General features: G+C 37.5%; 1 protein-coding gene across 1 annotated transcript in view; it reads left to right on the plus strand.

The window, feature by feature from the left end:
- The window catches only part of MPDZ (multiple PDZ domain crumbs cell polarity complex component), a 112,766-nt gene that overhangs the window by 61,400 nt on the left and 33,058 nt on the right, over nucleotides 1-18,308 (plus strand). The window contains exons 25-30 of the mRNA XM_058168056.1: nucleotides 2,007-2,099; nucleotides 5,806-5,983; nucleotides 9,830-9,940; nucleotides 11,000-11,083; nucleotides 14,439-14,642; nucleotides 17,805-17,967. Of these exons, the coding sequence (XP_058024039.1) occupies nucleotides 2,007-2,099; nucleotides 5,806-5,983; nucleotides 9,830-9,940; nucleotides 11,000-11,083; nucleotides 14,439-14,642; nucleotides 17,805-17,967 (833 nt within the window). The remainder of the gene's footprint in view (nucleotides 1-2,006; nucleotides 2,100-5,805; nucleotides 5,984-9,829; nucleotides 9,941-10,999; nucleotides 11,084-14,438; nucleotides 14,643-17,804; nucleotides 17,968-18,308) is intronic.

Genomic DNA, 18,308 nt, shown 5'->3' on the forward strand with positions numbered 1-18,308 from the left:
AAGCTCCGCCCACTGACCCAAATTTCATCAAAACTCTTTTGCGCATGTACAGGCATGATGCAAACTGGTGGTAAAGGTAAGTAGAACCCATCCCTGCTTAATTCCTATTGAAATTGCCCAAGATGTTACAAGGGGATGGGGGGAGGGTTGTTACCATCCATGTAAGTAGTTAGCATAGTTGTATAATTGCTAGAGGGAGTGGGGAGATATATCAAAGTCAAAGCGTCATTAGGTATATTCATTATTTGTCCCACTTATTAGACAGTCATGAAGCCTAGTCCTTTCTCAGTAGGACTATATGTTTCATTTCACTTTCACATTTCTTCAGTACACATAGAAAAACAGTGAATTTATGCTAAATAGTCTATAATATGTGTGCAGTTTCTAACAGACCTGCCCACATTCCCCTGTTCTTTTTATGCATTGCTGTGAAGGTGGAGAATGGACGGTATGTCCTGATTCATGTATTGTACTAAGCCTTAATTTGCAGTTGGCTTTACAGATCATGCTTAGCCATAAATACCTAATTGGATTAATATAGTATAATAAATTTAAATCATGCAAATTACGGTGAGGCTTAGCAAAGTGTCTACCGTCAGATTAGATGTATTAGAAACTTCTATGTAATCCAAAATTACCAGATGCAGTTTCCTGCCTTTGGAAAGTATGAAAAGGTTTTCTGGGGCATAAAAATTGTATTTCTTCCATATATAGATTGAAATGTGAAGAAGAACACGAACAGAAAGTCCTATTAAGCTAGTCTGGGTTTGTATTTTGGGAAGCATTGTCATCAGTTTTTATAGAAGATGTCTAAAATTCAGATGAGATATCTGAATTTGTTTTTGCACTGGAACAGAAATCCAGCCGATACTCTGCAAGATGTCTCTTAATAGAGCCACCTATATATTAAATATACGTTAATTAATTCAAAATGTTTCCTTGGAAAATTCTGTGGGTGGAATTCAGTGATACGGTATGTTTATCATAATTTCTCTCAAAAAATTTTTGCAACCTATCCTGAGCAGATTTTGAGATCTTGCAGAGGGCTGTAAGGTCAGGCAAAAGAAAGAAATCAGTTTATGCCTAGAGGGGTAAAGATTATTATTTCCCATTTTCATTGGAACTCTTTAACCTATATTTTCCAATGTCAACCTTCCTCCAAACTTCCAAAAACCCATTCTTTAAAATCTGACACTTATGAAGACCTTCCATTTGGAAAAAACGAGCAAACAAACCTCATCCCCATATATCTATATAACCTTGGAAATTTATTTGGATCATGTATATTGAGGCATTAGAGATTTGATCCCAGCCAATATCATATGGGTTATATTTTAAAAGGTGAATATGGCAGTATACAAACGATGCTGATGTTTTTTTTGTTTGTTTGTTTGTTTTTTGTTTACATTTATACCCCGCCCTTCTCCGAAGACTCAGGGCGGCTTACAGTGTATAAGGCAATAGTCTCATTCTATTTGTATATTTTTACAAAGTCAACTTATTGCCCCCCCAACAATCTGGGTCCTCATTTTACCTACCCTATAAAGGATGGAAATTTATTTGGATCATGTATATTGGGCTTGAACCTGCAGTAATTGCAGGCTTTGTGTTCTTAATAACAGGCTTTACCAGCCTGAGCTATTCCGGCCCCTTTTCATTCTGAATTCATATTTATATTTTAATATTGTTTGCATTGATAAATCTCAGGATGTTTTTTGGTTGTATATTCTATCTTTGTGTAACTTCAGGGCTGATCTAGCGGATCTTATTTTATTTCGCGACCCTATGATCCTTTAATGTTATTGTTGCCTTGTTTGTACTCATGTTGTTATCATTGTTATATTATTATCCCCAATGTATATTTCTGTTTGTTACATGTTTTTAAAGATTTAGTGTGCTATATGCCAGTCCCTCCAATTTTCTCACATGTCCCAAAATATTAAAAAACCTGTTTTGGGGATCATAATGATTTCTTTTGATTTAGAGCAAAGTTTGTTTATATGCAGAGAAATTCCAGAACTACCAGAACGTGAAGAAGGAGAAGGAGAAGAAAGTGAGCTTCAGAACACAGGCTACAGTAACTGGAATCAACCAAGACGGTGTGTTTGCTTTCAGAGCTAACCTTCTGACTTGAGCCGAGTTGATCAGTTTGAAAGTTTTAAGCAGGAATACAGGCAGTCCTTGACTTGCAACCGTTCATTAATGGCTATTCAAATTTACAACGGCACTGAAAAAAGTGACTTGATGATCTCTTTTCACATGATCCTTGCATCATGGCGACATGATCAACATTCAGATGCTTAGCAACTGGTTCATATTTATGACGGTTGCAGTGTCCCAGAGTCATGTACTCATCTTTTGACCTTCTGACAAGCAGAGTTTATGGGGAAGCCAGGTTGATTTAACAATCATGTTACTAACTTAACAACTGCAGTGATTCACTTAACAATTGAGAACTGTCTTGTTTAGCAAAGGAAATGTTGGGCTCGATTGTTTTATTTATTAGAATTTGTCAAACAAAAACGAGAACTAGAATAAAAGAAAAAATATATAATGACAGGGATAATAGGCACATTAGTGAACTTATGCACGTCCCCTCTACTTAAGTATGAAGGAAGGTCCACGGAAGTCAATTTGTGACTGAAACTCTGAAAATTTGTAGCTGAGACAACTGAATCAGGTAGAGCATTCCAGACTTTGACAACTCTATTATAGAAATCATATTTTTTACAGTCAAGTTTAGAATGATTTACATTGCATTTAAAGCCGTTGTTCGCGCGCCTATTATTGAGATTAAAACAGAAAAAGTCATTTACAGGTAAAGCATTATTAAGTATAATTTTGTATGCAATACCTAGGTCTGACAGCAAGCGATTATCCTCAGTTATCCAAACTGAGAATTTCTAACCTAGTAGCATAGGGAATTCTATTATGTACAGAAGAGTGAAAGACTTTTCTTGTGAAATACTTCTGAACTCACTCGATTGTACTGATGTCAGATATATGGTGGGGATTCCAAAAAGTTGAACAATACTCTTAAGATTGGTCTAGTATAAGTTTTATAAGCTCTAATTAGCAATACAATATTTCCAGAAAAAAAGTTCGCAAAATTAAATTTATAACTGTTAATGCTTTTTTAGCAACGCAGTTACAGTGAACTTTGGAGCATAGGTTGTCAGAGATAAGTACACCTAGGTCTTTGACAAAGTGAGGGTCATCTGCTAGATCAATGCCACCTAGCTTATACTTGACATTCTGATTACATTTACCAATATGTAAGACAGAGCATTTATTAATCGAAATTTGAAGTTGCCAAATAGATGACCATTCAGACACATAGTCGAGATCACTTTGCAAAACAACAGAATTATCTGTAGTATTGAATAATTTTACTTCATCAGCAAAAAGGACACAATTGCTTTTAAGTTGATCACATAAATGGTTGATATAGAGCAAGAAAAGCGTGGGACCTAAAATGCTGCCTTGCGGAACACCACTGTTAACTGATGCAGGATTAGACAGCGAGTTCCCTATTTTGACTTTCTGCAGTCTATTAGACAGGAAAGCAGCAATCCACTTGTGCAAAGATCCAGAAATGCCATAAGAGTTTAATTTCTTTTTTTATTAGAAAAGTTTTACAAAAATTTTGACAAACATTCCCCCCTCCCTCCCCCCTCTCCCCTCCACCTTCCCATTCACCCTTCTCCCCACCCATCCACCCCGAGACTTCCCAGAGCAAAATACAGGGTATTACATCTAACAATCATAAGCTAGAATACACTAATTACTAATACACTTTATTAATCATAAACTCCCATCCCCCCTTTGGAACCTTAACTAATTGTATTTAACTAATACAATTCCATCATTCATAGACTATTTGATACTTCTCAATCCGATATTTGTTTTGAATATAGTCAATCCACCTTCTCCATTCCAATATATATCTTTCTTGTGAATAGTCTTTCAAATACGCTGAGGTTTTTGCCATTTCCGCTAAGTTTGATACTTTTAATGTCCATTGTTCAATTGTAGGCAAATACTCCTTCTTCCAATATTGCGCGACCAATAGTCTTGCTGTTGATATTAAATTTAAAATAAATTTAGTCTCTATTACTGTACAGTCCAGTCCGTAATTATACCCAATAGAAATAACTGTGGAGTAAACTTTATCTTCTTTTTCAGAATATTTTGCATAATCCACCAAACCATAAGAGTTTAATTTCAACAGCAGTTTATCATATACTACTGTATCAAAAGCCTTACAAAAATCCATGTAAATTGCATTACAGCTTTACCTTGATCAAGACATGTAGTCCAGATGTTTTTACAGTGCAAAAGTTATAAGTTATAGGACAATTTTTTTCCCTAAAGCCAAACTGTTTGTCCGATTGTGGTCATAAGTCAAGGATTACTTGTACTCCAGTTGCTATTTAGACTTAGTGAATTCAGTGGTATTCCTTTTAGAAAGCTTTGTGTTATTACCATGGGGAAGAAAAGACGTGCTACTGAGATTTTCTGTCTTTGAATTCCCATTTTAGGTACTGTACTAATTAGAAAAAAAAATGCTATATACCCATTGACTGTAGCTCTTGAATTTAAAGCAGTAGTTAGTTGTGAGCCAAAAATGGGGAGACCACATATAAGAGACAAAATGGTGTTAAAGTGTCTCATGATATAATAATATTTACATTCATATAATTTCTCATTGTTCAACTGCAAAATTATCTCTAAGAGGTTCCACATCGATCTCAAGTTTATACAGTAGTATTTGCTTATTTGTTTGTGTTAGTTTATTAGATTTTTACTTCATTTCCTAGACGGAAATTCTTTCTTTTCCACGTCTCCACTGCATAGCCCCCTGCTTATCTAAAATTGTGCTGCGAGCCAGTGATTGACTCACTAAATTTCCCTGGTTGATGGTGGACTTGAACCAGAGAATGCCCACCAATAAATACATAGATCTAAAAATATAGTGTAAAAGTGGTTATCTTGGCCACATGGTGGCACTGGCCTGTGTGGGTTGGGATTAAAGGTTGAGGAGATTTATATTTCTTTTTTAGTGGTTTTTTTTTTACTAAAAAATGTCAAAATTTCTGATAATAAGTGCAGCAATATTTCTGTTGTTATTATAAGTACTTTCCATTAAAAATAACATTACTTGCATAGTTCAACAAGCATAGCAGAAACAACAATTACTTACTAATTTCACTTTTTGAAAAACAGTATCGTTTACCACTCCCTGGAGCGGAGGCAGAGAAAACATAGAAACAGAGCAAAAATTAAAATAAATGTCAGCCTGTCAAATGTGACACAATGATAGCAGAGGAAAATTTTACCATTACATATATAATCAATTAGCAGTTCTTTTAGTTATTTATTTTTACAGGTTTACATACTTTTCTATAATTAGGAGTATACTTCTTCTTAAATACTATACACTGAAAGGAGTATTAATTGATCAGATGTAAAATGTGATCTTCGCTTCAGCATAAAAACATTAAAATCATCAGATAATAAAACAACAAAGCAGATAAAATAAAATCATTAACACAAGATAGAGAAGGAGGGAGCCAGATATATGTGGGTGGGGGAGGGAAGGTGGGAATAACTTTTAATTAGTCGACCACAATAATAAAGGCAGGATAAAAATAAATAAAAATAATGAAATAAAATACCCCATGAACAAGCCATATAGCATGCTGTTGTTTAAATTTTAAGCACCTAGGTTTTTCTATTTCCTTTTTTCTGACTAAATTGCATTTCAGTCAATACAATTTATTTTTTGGTCATTTGTCATTGTAGAGTTGAGCTCTGGAGAGAGCCTAGCAAGTCTCTGGGAATCAGCATTGTTGGTGGAAGAGGTATGGGAAGTCGTCTGAACAATGGTGAAGTTATGAGAGGAATCTTCATCAAACACATTCTTGAAGACAGCCCTGCTGGCAAAAATGGAACCTTAAAAACAGGAGATAGAATTGTGGAGGTATTATGCTGGTTTTCATTTTTAAAACGAGCTTAGAACTGGTGGGGAACTATGGTCCCTTTATGACTTGTGGACTTCAACTCCCAGAATTCCTGAGTCAGCCATGTAGGCTGACTCTGGAATTCTGGGAGTTGAAGTCCACATATCATAAAGGGACCATAGTTCCCCATCTCTGGTTTAGAATGCAACAATGCTTTTGCAAAAATCTTGACTTCTAAAAGTAAATGAAAAGAAAATGGCATAGCCGACTGGCTTATAATGTACTTGAATAAAAGGTTTTCATTTGGTCAACTCTGTTATTTCCACTTTGCCAATAAAATAAAATAAAATAACAACATCAGGACTCAAATTGAGGAAAAAATAGTATGAGCGCATTTTAATTCCTCAGTACATTTGTTCACAAATATGAAGGTGCCTCTTTTACAACAAAACTACGCAAGCTGTATAGAGCAGGAGACTGCTGAACTTAACATATATCAAAAGACTTCAGGCCTTTTCAGAAGGCCTTCACAAACACAATGGTGTTTGACATTTCAATTTCTAATTGATGAGGTACTTGAAATATGTCTCGTATATAACCTGCATCTGTATAACCACCTTTTTTTTCCTTCATCCCCTTTTTCAAATCCCACAACAATTGAATCACCCATTTATCAGATGAACTGAGGTACATCTCATGAAAGTTTATATCTTTTATTAAAAATTGGTATTTTGAAAAGATGCTCAATAAAGGAGCATATTTGCAGTTCATATTTGAAAAGAGGGGTCCTTGGTACTGTCTGAGGTTGATACCCCATTCCTTACTAGCACTGATGATATTACTAAGTTTGGATAGTGAGACATCTGCAGGAAAACAACCAAGCCTGAAAAGATACTACCAGTCTCCTTCTGATTTTTGGCTACTGTATGCTAACATGGTTGTCCTTCTGCAATACGAACAATATAACCTCAGTATCTTCAGATATCAGAACAGATTTTGAACACTTTTCTTTCAGAACTTCACAGTTGAAAGTCTCTTTTCAGAAAACAGGAGGTTAGAAGGTAACATTTTGAAGCTGTAAGGAATAAATAAATTTCCCTAAATTATTTTATAGTTTTTAAAATGATTTTATTGGGATCTGCCCTTAGTTGTCTGAAAGATGGGTGGCCATATACCTTATTTTTCAGAGTATAAGAGAATCCTTACACTTTCCTCCCCGCCCCCCCCAAAAGAGGGGGAAAATTTGGGTGCGTCTTATACCCCAAATGTAGCTCTGCCCACCTGGTGGGCCCCACCCTTTTGGAGCTTTCGGAGGCTGCAAATGCAGCCTCCCAAACAGAGAGCCTCTCAAACAGCTTCCAAAAGGTCCGTTTGAGAGGCTCCCTTTGCAAAGAGAAGCTCCTTTGCAAATGGAGCTTTTGGAGGCTGCAAAGGCAGCTTTTCAAACAGAGAGCTTCTCTAGCAGAATTTTTTTTTTCTTATTTTCCTCCCCCCAAAATAAGGAGCATCATATATTCCGGATCATTTTATACTCCGAAAAATACGGTAAATGTTTAAAATAAATTAATAAAAAAGAAATACGTTGCATACCACCATCTCATTTTTAAAAATTACCCAATCTTATTTTATTAGAAAATTGCTTATAATAGTGAAACACATAAATGCAATCTTGAATGGAAAGGATGAATTATTTATCATTCACCTCCAAAGCTGCTTTAGAGATTATGATCACTGCCATGTGTTTTGACTCTGAAACATTTATTAAGAGACAAAGGCACAAATATCAGTAATATGGATTTATCATACAAAATGATGTATAGAATCCATTGAGGTTTTTTTAAATAAACACCTTCATATTCCTCTAGCTTACTACATTTTACACAATCTTTGTTATATGTGTAATATTGCAGATTTATGCCAGATTTATGCCAAAGACTTGACAGTCTTGAATTTAAGATGATCTTAGATTCCAAACAAAAATTAAAAGTATGTTATGTTTGACAGCCAGTGAAATCTGAGTCTAATTTAAGCTCCATATCTGAACCACTAAAGATTCCTAGATATAAAACAATGTTAAATTATAACTTACAATAATAACTCCCACTCTTATAGTATATCCTGAAAATTGCAACCTGTGATGTTCCTGCATAATGCCCTGTTTCCCTGAAAATAAGACCTCCCTGGATAATAAGCCCAGTTGGGCTTTTGAGTGCATGTGCTAAAATAAGCCTTTCCTAAAAATAAGCCTTCCCTGAAAATATTTAAATGCATGTGCAACCAGTCCCCGCCATTTCGGTGGGAGGCACCGTTTTTCGGTGGTTCTCCTCCTATCTCTCTGACCGGTCGCAGACGGTGTTGGCAGGGGGGCAGAGATCGACCGCGAGGCGCCTCACGTGTGGGGTGCCGTAGGGGTCGATTCTCTCGCCTCTCCTGTTCAACATCTATATGAAGCCACTGGGTGAGATCATCAGTGGTTTTGGGGTGAGTTACCAACTGTACGCTGATGACACACAGCTGTACTTTTCCACCCCAGGCCACCCCAATGAAGCCGTCGAAGTGCTGTCCCGGTGTTTGGAGGCCGTACGGGTCTGGATGGGGAGAAACAGGCTCAGGCTCAACCCCTCCAAGACGGAGTGGCTGTGGATGCCGGTACCCCGGTACAGTCAACTGCAACTGCGGCTGACTGTCGGGAGCGAGTCATTGGCCCCGATGGAGAGGGTGCGCAACTTAGGCGTGCTCCTGGATGGACGGCAGTCTTTTGAAGACCATTTGATGGCCGTCTCCAGGAGAGCTTTTCATCAGGTTCGCCTGATCCGCCAGTTGCGCCCCTTTCTTGATCGGGGTGCCCTGTGCACGGTCACTCACGCTCTAGTTACCTCTCGCTTGGACTATTGCAATGCTCTCTACATGGGGCTCCCCTTGAAGAGCACCCGAAGGCTCCATTTGGTCCAGAATGCAGCTGTGCGGGTGATAGAGGGAGCTGCTCGCGGCTCCCATGTAACACCACTCCTGCGCAAGCTGCACCGTCTGCCTGTGGTCTATCGGGTGCACTTCAAGGTATTGGTTACCACCTTTAAAGCGCTCCATGGCTTAGGACCGGGATATTTACGGGACCTCCTTCTGCCGCCGTTTGCCTCCCACCGTCCCGTGCGCTCTCACAGGGAGGGACTCCTCAGGGTGCCGTCGGTCAAGCAATGCCAGCTGGCGACCCCAGGGGAAGGGCCTTTTCTGTGGGGGCTCCTACCCTCTGGAACGAACTCCCCCCGGGACTCCGTCAACTTCCCGACCTTCGGACCTTCCGCCGTGAGCTGAAGACATATTTATTTCATCAAGCAGGACTGGCATAGGATTTTAGAATTTTAATTCTTGTTATTGGGGTTTTAATTCAATTGGTTTTATTGTTTTATATGGATTTTATATAGGCCCGTATTTGATAGGTTTTTTAATTATTGTTTTATTATATTTATTATTATGGTTTTATATGGCTGTCAACCGCCCTGAGTCCTTCGGGAGGAGGGCGGTATAAAAATCTAAATAAATAAATAAATAAATAAATTTCCTGTGGTTAGGGTTAGGGAGACAGAGCTGGAAATCAGGTAAGATGGCAAGAGGAGACCCGTCTTGCTTCATGCACCCCAAAATAATAAAACCTCCCTGAAAATAAGGCCAAAGCTTATTTCAGGGAAACACGGTAATATGATCTTGCTAAATAATGAAATGCTGCAAAGGAGGGACTGAAATTTAGAAGGGACTGGCTACAGGTTTTCGTTTGTTTACTTACATAAAACAGAGAAATAGGTATTATTATTAGGAGTTTCTCCATCATTTTTAGCTACGTGTATTAAACGTAGGCCTTACATTTTCAGGTGGATGGAATAAATCTCAGAGATGCAAGCCACGAGCAAGCGGTGGAAGCCATTCGAAGAGCAGGCAACCCAGTAGTCTTCACGGTACAGAGCATTATAAGTAAACCAAGGGTAAGCATATGAAGAGAAGGAAAAAAAAAGATATGTAGAATCATAAATATGCATCCAAAGTTAAGCATTTATTCAAATTTTTGTTAATTTGGAGGAGAACTGAGCCTTTGCTGTCTAAATCTTACATCATCTACAAAGCTAAGAGCAGAATTAGTTGATGTTGCAATTAGACTAATGGTGAAATTCAATTTTTTTACTACCGGTTCTGGGGGCATGACGGGATTCCATTCCCACCCCACTCCAGGGGGAAGGATACTGCAAAATCTCCATTCCCATCCCACTCTGGGGCTAGCCAAAGGTGGTATTTACCAGTTCTCCGAACTGCTTAAAGTTTCCGCTACCAGTTCTCCAGAACTTGTCAGAACCTGCTGGATTTCACCCATGAATTAGTTCTTGGTTTTGTGGTGAAAAATCTGTGTAGAAATCTGTATAGATTGGAAACAGGAAATGGTACTTCAGAAGTTATCTCGTTTAATCATTCAGAAAGTTGATGAAATATTTACATGCTATAAAACTGGGGTGTCCAATTCTGGAAGTTGAAGTCCACAAGTCTTAAAGTGGCCAAGGTTGGATACCTCTGCTATCAATGATAGAGTAAGGTTTTGAGGATTTTTCCATAACTGCTCTGGAGATCATGATATTACTAATGCAGCTGAGATCCTGTTATATACCACATCTGTGCATATCCCATCTTGATTTCCCACCTGTTAGCCATGCCTGCCAGAAAGGAATTGTGATCTGTGCAGAGGCTAAGAAATCCATGAGGCTATATGTTTGAAAGATTAATTAGTTGCCGAAATATTGCCTTCTTTTTCCTTAACATTTTCTCTTTACTTTTCATTTTGCTCTTAAGCATAAATCAGGAGAGAGAGAAAGTGTGTGCAGTGCAGAATCACTAAATAGCCCTCCATAAAAGGATATGGCTTTCAGCCACTTTGCACAGTCATTTTAATATTGTTGCTTGCATCACTTGGAACTATACTTCCTGTATGTTTTTTTTTTTTTGGTAACTCGCATGTTTGATTTACTGGCTCTTTTCATATAACTCTTGTTTCCCAGCCAATATCTCTTTATGGCTCTTTAGCATCCTCTGCTCTTGGTGGGCAGAAATTTAATAATCCATTTTACCATCAGTCATCACAGGTAAATAGCATGAGGAGTTCTGTTGAATGTTGGTGATTTGTATGTAGAACTAATGGGAGCTTGTGAATTTGCTGTGGCATGGGAAAATACATTTGCTTGCTGATTGTTGGTGATGTAAAAACAGTGTCTTTAGTTTGTGCTCTTTATATGAAACCCTAATATCTTCTAAGGGGATTTCCAATGTTTAGTTATAAGCAATCAACCAGAAAGCTAGCTGTATTTTCTTCTGGTAGTCTCCTTTTAATGCTGCTTCATGAAATAAAAAATTAATATAAAATAAGGTAACTTCACAGGCATAGATGGCTTATTCATCCATTGGAGAGAGTCCAAGCATTGCTTTATGGAGATGGCTGTTTCCTGTTGATCAACAAATTATAGCAATTAACAATTCTTATTTTGCTTATACACAATAAAAGAGGTCTATTTTGCTACATATGGTTATGCATTAAATGTATAATTTACCAAAAATGCTCAAGCTATTATATGATGGTTCAGAGGTATTGTAGTAACAGAAATTATCTTATTGTTTGTGTTTGACCCATCTGCCTATGAAATTTGAACTAGCATTGTTAGTGACAGGAGTTACATAAATGGTTTATGGGGGCTTTCTTATTATTTCAAATCATAGAGAAGTTCTTTTTTTGATAGAGCTTTGTAAATAAGGAATGCCTGTCTGCATGCATGTCTCTTGTAATCCTGTTGTTCAGTGTTTATTGCCTTCAATGTGTGCTTTTAATGCTTCCACTGAAATGGCATGTTTAACGTGTCTTGAAATGATTCAAGTTAGGGATTTCTCTTTTTAAAAATATGTATTGTTCAATTCGCTGAAGAAAGTGATAATCTGGTTTATTTCCTGAAACTTGTTTATACACAAGGCTAAAATATTCTGAAGTGAAGCAGAAGTCTTTCTTTAAAGACTAGCTGAACATCACAGAGAGGGAAGTTTCATGTAATAATATGAATTTGCAGAGTTCAAAGTTATGTGGTATCATTTTGCAGCAGCACAATAAAGCAGTAAAAGAAAAAAAAGTACTTGGGAAAAAGAAACGATGAAAATCAAGAGTACCATTTTCGAGAAGGAAATAATTATTCAGGGAAAAAAAACCCTATGTGGTGTGTTCATCAGTTCAGTTTTAATGAAAATAATCTAGAGAATATATATTCTTAATTATAAGCACAACACATATACATGTGGTGGTTTTCATGTATAGATATTCTCAGAACAGAGTGGAGCTAAATTTTGATAGTCTCCAAAAAGTGGTTTGAGAACTTACTGTTACTTGCTGCAGTTCTTCTTAATATCCATATAAGCAACATCAAGTAATGCTGTCTGCCTTTTTCTATATAATTGTAGCTTTTTCCCCTCTGTTCATTTTAATCTAGATTTTTTTCCCCATTTCTGTGTTAAATTCAATCTTAACATATTTTTTAAATGTAATTTATTTATTTCTTAGAGTATATCCACTTTTTGTTCAGAAGCTCAAGGTAGTGTACATTATGTTTCACTTTCTCATAGTGCCAATAGCCTATTCAAATGCAGCATGATCAACTTTTTTCTTATTGGGAATATAAAAAGATTAGGGAAGAGTGAGAGGTTGTTAACCAATGTCCCTGCCTTTTTTTCCTGTTTAAGTATAATAACAGTTCTGGCCTGTTATCTGAAAGCTGACCTTCTCCCCCTAAGGAGTAGTGCCTTGAAAATAAAGGGAAATATTTTATCTCGGTCTTTGAGGTAAAGTGGACAAATTTTCTCAGAGACCTTTGCTGTATCATCACCATCATCATCATAGCCATTGTCTATCTACTGCAGGATGAAGGCCTTTTCCACATATTTACAACCAATACAGTCCTGAGCTTTCTTTTGCCAATTGTGCCCGGAATACTTGCTGATGCCGTCAATCCATCTTGTTTTCAGTCTCTTTCGCTTTTTATCAAGTGGGATCCATTCTGTGACTGCCTTGGTCCACCTGCCATCAGTTTTTCTTGCTATGTGAACAGCCCGTTTCCATTTCAATTCAATTCACTTTTGTTTGTTCTCTATTCCATGTGCAGGTCTTTCTATCTTGTCTCTTTGCTGTATATCAGTAGCAATACAGTTCTTATAAAAAGTTTCTTTCTGGAACTTTTTAGTTGTCTTCTGCCATCATAAAGAAGTAAGCATTGCTGAATCCGTTTAAGGGATAGAGCAGATAGGGTTTCTCAAGATAAATGATATGCCAGCTGTGAGGCAGCTGGAACCTGACCGGTTGAATTGCTGTTTGCTATCTTCTCTTAAAAACATAGTAAGAAATTACCCCAAAAGTACAATGTAAGAATAAACAATAATCTTAAAAGAGAAAAATGTTTAGTTCAGCTTTATTACTTTTTTTTTTCAAAAAAAGGAGGCAAATAAAATGTCTGTGTTACTATATTTTAAAGCTATAAATACATTACTTGCTGAAAAATACGGAGTCATAGAATCAGCTCTCGTTCTAGCCTTGTTGAGTTTACTTTCTTCATCTCTGTTCCTATCGTATGCAATCTTTATCACTAGTGAAGAAATGTTCTAAAATTCTTTTAATGAATCTGTTTTGGTCCTCATTTTAATAAATCAGGGCAGAACAAATAACAAATGTACATATTTACCCAGATAGGTAAATCCAAGGACTTTCCCACATCCTGGATGGTGTAATCGCCTTAAACAACAGGGGAGCATTTTTGCTTTACTAGGAAAATTTCAGCATAAAATATTTTACTTATTCATAAAGCTTTAAAAGATGTCCTAATGAATAATAGTATTAAAATATTATCATGTAGAAGAAATCCCTAGTTCTGTTTGATACTTGCAAGTATAATTACTGTTTCACATACAGGAAGTCCTTGACTTACAAACATTCATTTAGTGATTGTTCAAAGTTACGATGACATTGCAAAAGTGACCTACGACTGTTTGTCACGCTTACGCCTGTTGCAGCGCCCCTGTGGTCACATGATCAAAAATTTGGGTACGTCGCAACTGGCATGTATTTATGATGGTTGCGGTGTCCCTGGGTCATGTGATTATCTTTTGAGAACTTCTGACAAGCAAAATCAATGAGGAAGCCAGATTCATTTAACAACTGTGTTGTTACTAATTTAACGACTGCAGTCACTCACTTAACATCTGTGGCAAGAAAGGTTGTAAAATGGGGCAAAATTCACTTAACAGCGGTCTTGCTTAGCAGCAGAAATGTTGGGTTCAATTTTGGTTGTAAGTCAAGGACTACATGTAAGCTACCATTTGCTGTTGGGCAAATGCTGATCACGCATGTGTGAACTTGCCCTAATAAATGTGTCTTTTGATTAGCAAGTTCCTTTCTGTTTTTATTTTTTATAGAATTTCCCCATGCCTTATCTGCAGTCCAATCCTTTCACTAAGCCTCCTGCCTTCAGCAGCACTAACCCTTTTGTTGATCCTCTGCAGTTCAACACTAACAAGGTTGGATTATGCCCATGTGTTTGTGATGGACTTGGTGAATATTTATGTGTTTATCTTTTTTCCCCTTCCTTTCCTAGACCCTCATTTAATAATATTATTAATGTTTCATAAGCCAGTGGTTTGCTGGAAGTGAATATTCTCCATATTGAATTATGGCCATCATGCTCATATCCCTCTCATCCCCTTCCATTGAAATTATGACATGCAGGTAGGAGAAACTTTTGATAGTGCCTGATCCATGAAAGGATGATGGTAGGTCTTTTAACAAGCTGGAATTTTAAGAGTAACTTTCTAACATGATTTGGGTTTACTTAAAGGAGAAACTTAATGCTGAGTTAATTGGCAGAATGAATGGGAATTCTGTTACTTTTGAACAAAAGTTTCTACTTTGAATTTTGGACAACAACATTGATAGAAATATTTTGTCCCTGCCACAAATCCTATTATGCTTGTAAAAAGTTAATTTAGCAAATATTGAGTACAGCTAGTTAATGTTACCATCTTATTCTCGTGTATCTGGAGGCTTGTAAGTGAATTGTTTGTTCAGTTAGAAATGGAAAGTTCTGTTTCTACTAGACTGATTTGATGTAGTGCTTAAGGCACTAGGCTTAGAACCAGGAGGCTCTGAGTTCGAGTCCTACCTTAGCCATTAAAATAACTGGATGACTTTGAGCCAGCCAGTCACCTTACGGTAGCGTTCCCGAACCTTTTGAGACCAGGGATCGGTTATGTGGAGAGAGGTTTTTTCACGGACCAGAGGAGGCATGGTTTCATGTGCTGCCTCCATCCCGCAGATGTGGCTTCGCTTGTTTGTGCAGCCTGGTTTCTGTTGTGCTGTGGCCCGGTGCCAGTCCACTGACCAAGGGTTGGGGACCCCTGCCTTACAGGATTGTTGTTCTGGGTAGAATAGAAGGAAGAGAAAGGATATTCACAGCCTTGAATTCTTATAAAAATAAGAAAGGCTCCCCATATTATCCCTTAGCTCCTACCCATTTAAGTTTTCACTTAATTTGAATAAGTTAAATTATTCTGTATATATCTATAGATATATAGATAATAATTTGACTTATTCAAATATATATACGTGTGTGTGTGTGTGTGTGTGTGTGTGTGTGTTTGTGTGTATATATATTTGTTTTTGTAGGTTTTCATGGGTATAGGTGTATAGGTCTTGATATATTCGGGTCTTTTCCCGTGTAAGGTTGAGAGTATCTTGGCTTTCATAGGTTTTCATGATACTCTCAACCTTACATGGGAAAAGACCCGAATATACCAAGACCTACCTACCTACCTACCTACCTACACACACACACACACACACACACACACACACACACACACACATATGTGTGTGTAGGTCTTTGGTTGTTTGGGTTTTGTCCCGTGTAAAATTGGAAGTGTCTTGGCGACGTTTCGACGAAGTCTCATTCGTTATCTTCAGGCTGGACCTCCATACAAAAACCTCAGAAAGCATATATATAGCATGAATAAATGAGATGATACCTCCCGCCTACCAGCCATTTGGAAACCCGCCCTTATCGACAAACGAGTCCCTAACATGAAGAATGATGCAAGATCCACACTCACGAGTGCCACACACCATTTCACCACCACACATCCACGCGGAAAGCAGACTCAAACCCACACCGATGATGAAGCACAACCACGGACCAGAAGCCAGACCGCAGCTGCATCAAACCCCTCCAATCCATACATGCAGCAGACTGACACCCACCATGAAGATGTAGCATGACCACGAACGCGAAGCCAAACAACAGCAATGCAGCTCACCAACTCAAATCCCCCTGCAATTCAGACTAACCTGAGCACAACCAAGCCCCCCCCAAACAGAACACACCCGCAGCCAATCAGAGCACAGCTAACCCCACCATCCAACCAGAGCACAGCCAAACTCTCAACTAATCAGAACACATCTCCACCCAATCAGAACACGGCCAAGCTCCCAACCAATCAGTTCAAACCCCCACTAGCAATTAAAAGGAAGAAACAGCTGCGATCACACATTGCTCCTAGAAGCACGAAGCTGTAAACACCAACCTGGAGATGACGAATGATACTTCGTCGAAACGTTGCCAAGACACTTCCAATTTTACGCGGAAGAATACCCAAATAATCAAAGACCTACACACACACACACACACACACACACACCCATTCCTGCATTCCCATCCTTTACTTTGTCCCTATGATAATTTCAAAGGCATCATCTTTTCCGTCTAAATGTACCTACTGTTTTAGTGTTGAGCATAAATAATGCTCATATCATATCGCGAAGAATTCAGGCATTCCCATGACTAAATTTATATATGATAATGTTAATTGGAGAAAGACATCAATGTCTTTTTTAAGACATCGCCCCCTTTCTCAGCAGTTTTACGATTTCAGACATTTTATTTCCATTCACTTCTTCAGGCCTTTCCGCATAATTTCCTAAGGGCATGGAAATCAATTTCCAAAATAAGTTCTGCAAAAGACATTTTGTTAGTGTGTTATTTATTTAAAATTTTCATGAGTAGCACTTCCAATAGTGTACACAATTGAAGACTGCTGTGTATGTGAATTCAGCTAATGTGTCATATCCATTTTTGCCCTCTTTCGTGCAATCATTCAGTCAATTTATATAGCCACTCATCTCACATCAGTGACTCTGAACAGCTCACAAAATTAAAAACCACAGCAAAATACAATAAAATATAAATAACCATAAAACCAAATTAAAAACCATCAACATGAACAGAAAACATTTTTTTTCCATTTGTGAAAACAAATTAAAAAAATGCTCCCTACTGATTTGATTTTTCCACAATACCACTTCTGCAATACTATATAATATGCACTATTCATAATAGCATCTCTCCATCTATCATGAGATTACCAAGAACTCTTGATCTAGGCTAATGCAATGTCTGTATCAGATTTCACCCCCATTTATTATTTCAGAAACAATTTTTGATATAAAATGATGCACAATCAAGAACATAATTATCTTTTGGAGGAGTCATTCATATTCCTTAACATATTCCTCTTTGTCCAGTTTTGGAACTAACATGCAAAGATTTAGTAGTATGTAGGCTGAACAGAATTTGATTTGCAGTTTCCATCTTGTTTGCTTTTTTATTCTACTGTTGCTATGTATTTTAACTTCAAAGTCCTAGGTTTTCCTTTTTCATCATCCCATGCATTTCTATTGGCCATAAGTCCTCTCTGTCTCCTCAAACACTGTATTTTCCTTACTCCCCACAGGCATCCAGTCAGTCAGATTCAGAGCCAGAAAAAAAATCATCCTGTAATCTGCCCTTGCCTCCTCCTTCAGTATTTCCAGCAATGAGCAGTGAAATTGTGCCGCAGTCCTCTAACAATCACCTGGAAGATTTGGATAAGGAGGATGAGTTTGGATACAGCTGGAGTAAGTTACCTCTTTATCTGCAGTTTGATGTTTTCAGTAGTTTTTCTTTGATATGCTTGAGTAGAATCTGTGGTCAATACTAACAGCTTTGTTGTTTCCTTGTGCTGTAAGCATTCGATTTGGGCCCTAAGGCTTTAATATAATTGTACTTCATGGGTAACGCAGAAATGATTGTGATCGTTATTAAAAAATATTCCTAAAAGTAGCATATAAATAAAGAAAGTGCCTTTATAATGAAAAAAGGAATGATGAATAGATTCTTACTTTCCTGTTTTAAAAAATGAATGGCTGGGGGCATGCCCTTTTCTAACTTTGGCAAGTGAATAGAAACATAAATTCAT

This window comes from Ahaetulla prasina, chromosome 2, assembly GCF_028640845.1.
Source record: "Ahaetulla prasina isolate Xishuangbanna chromosome 2, ASM2864084v1, whole genome shotgun sequence".
NCBI classification, from domain to species: domain Eukaryota; kingdom Metazoa; phylum Chordata; class Lepidosauria; order Squamata; family Colubridae; genus Ahaetulla; species Ahaetulla prasina.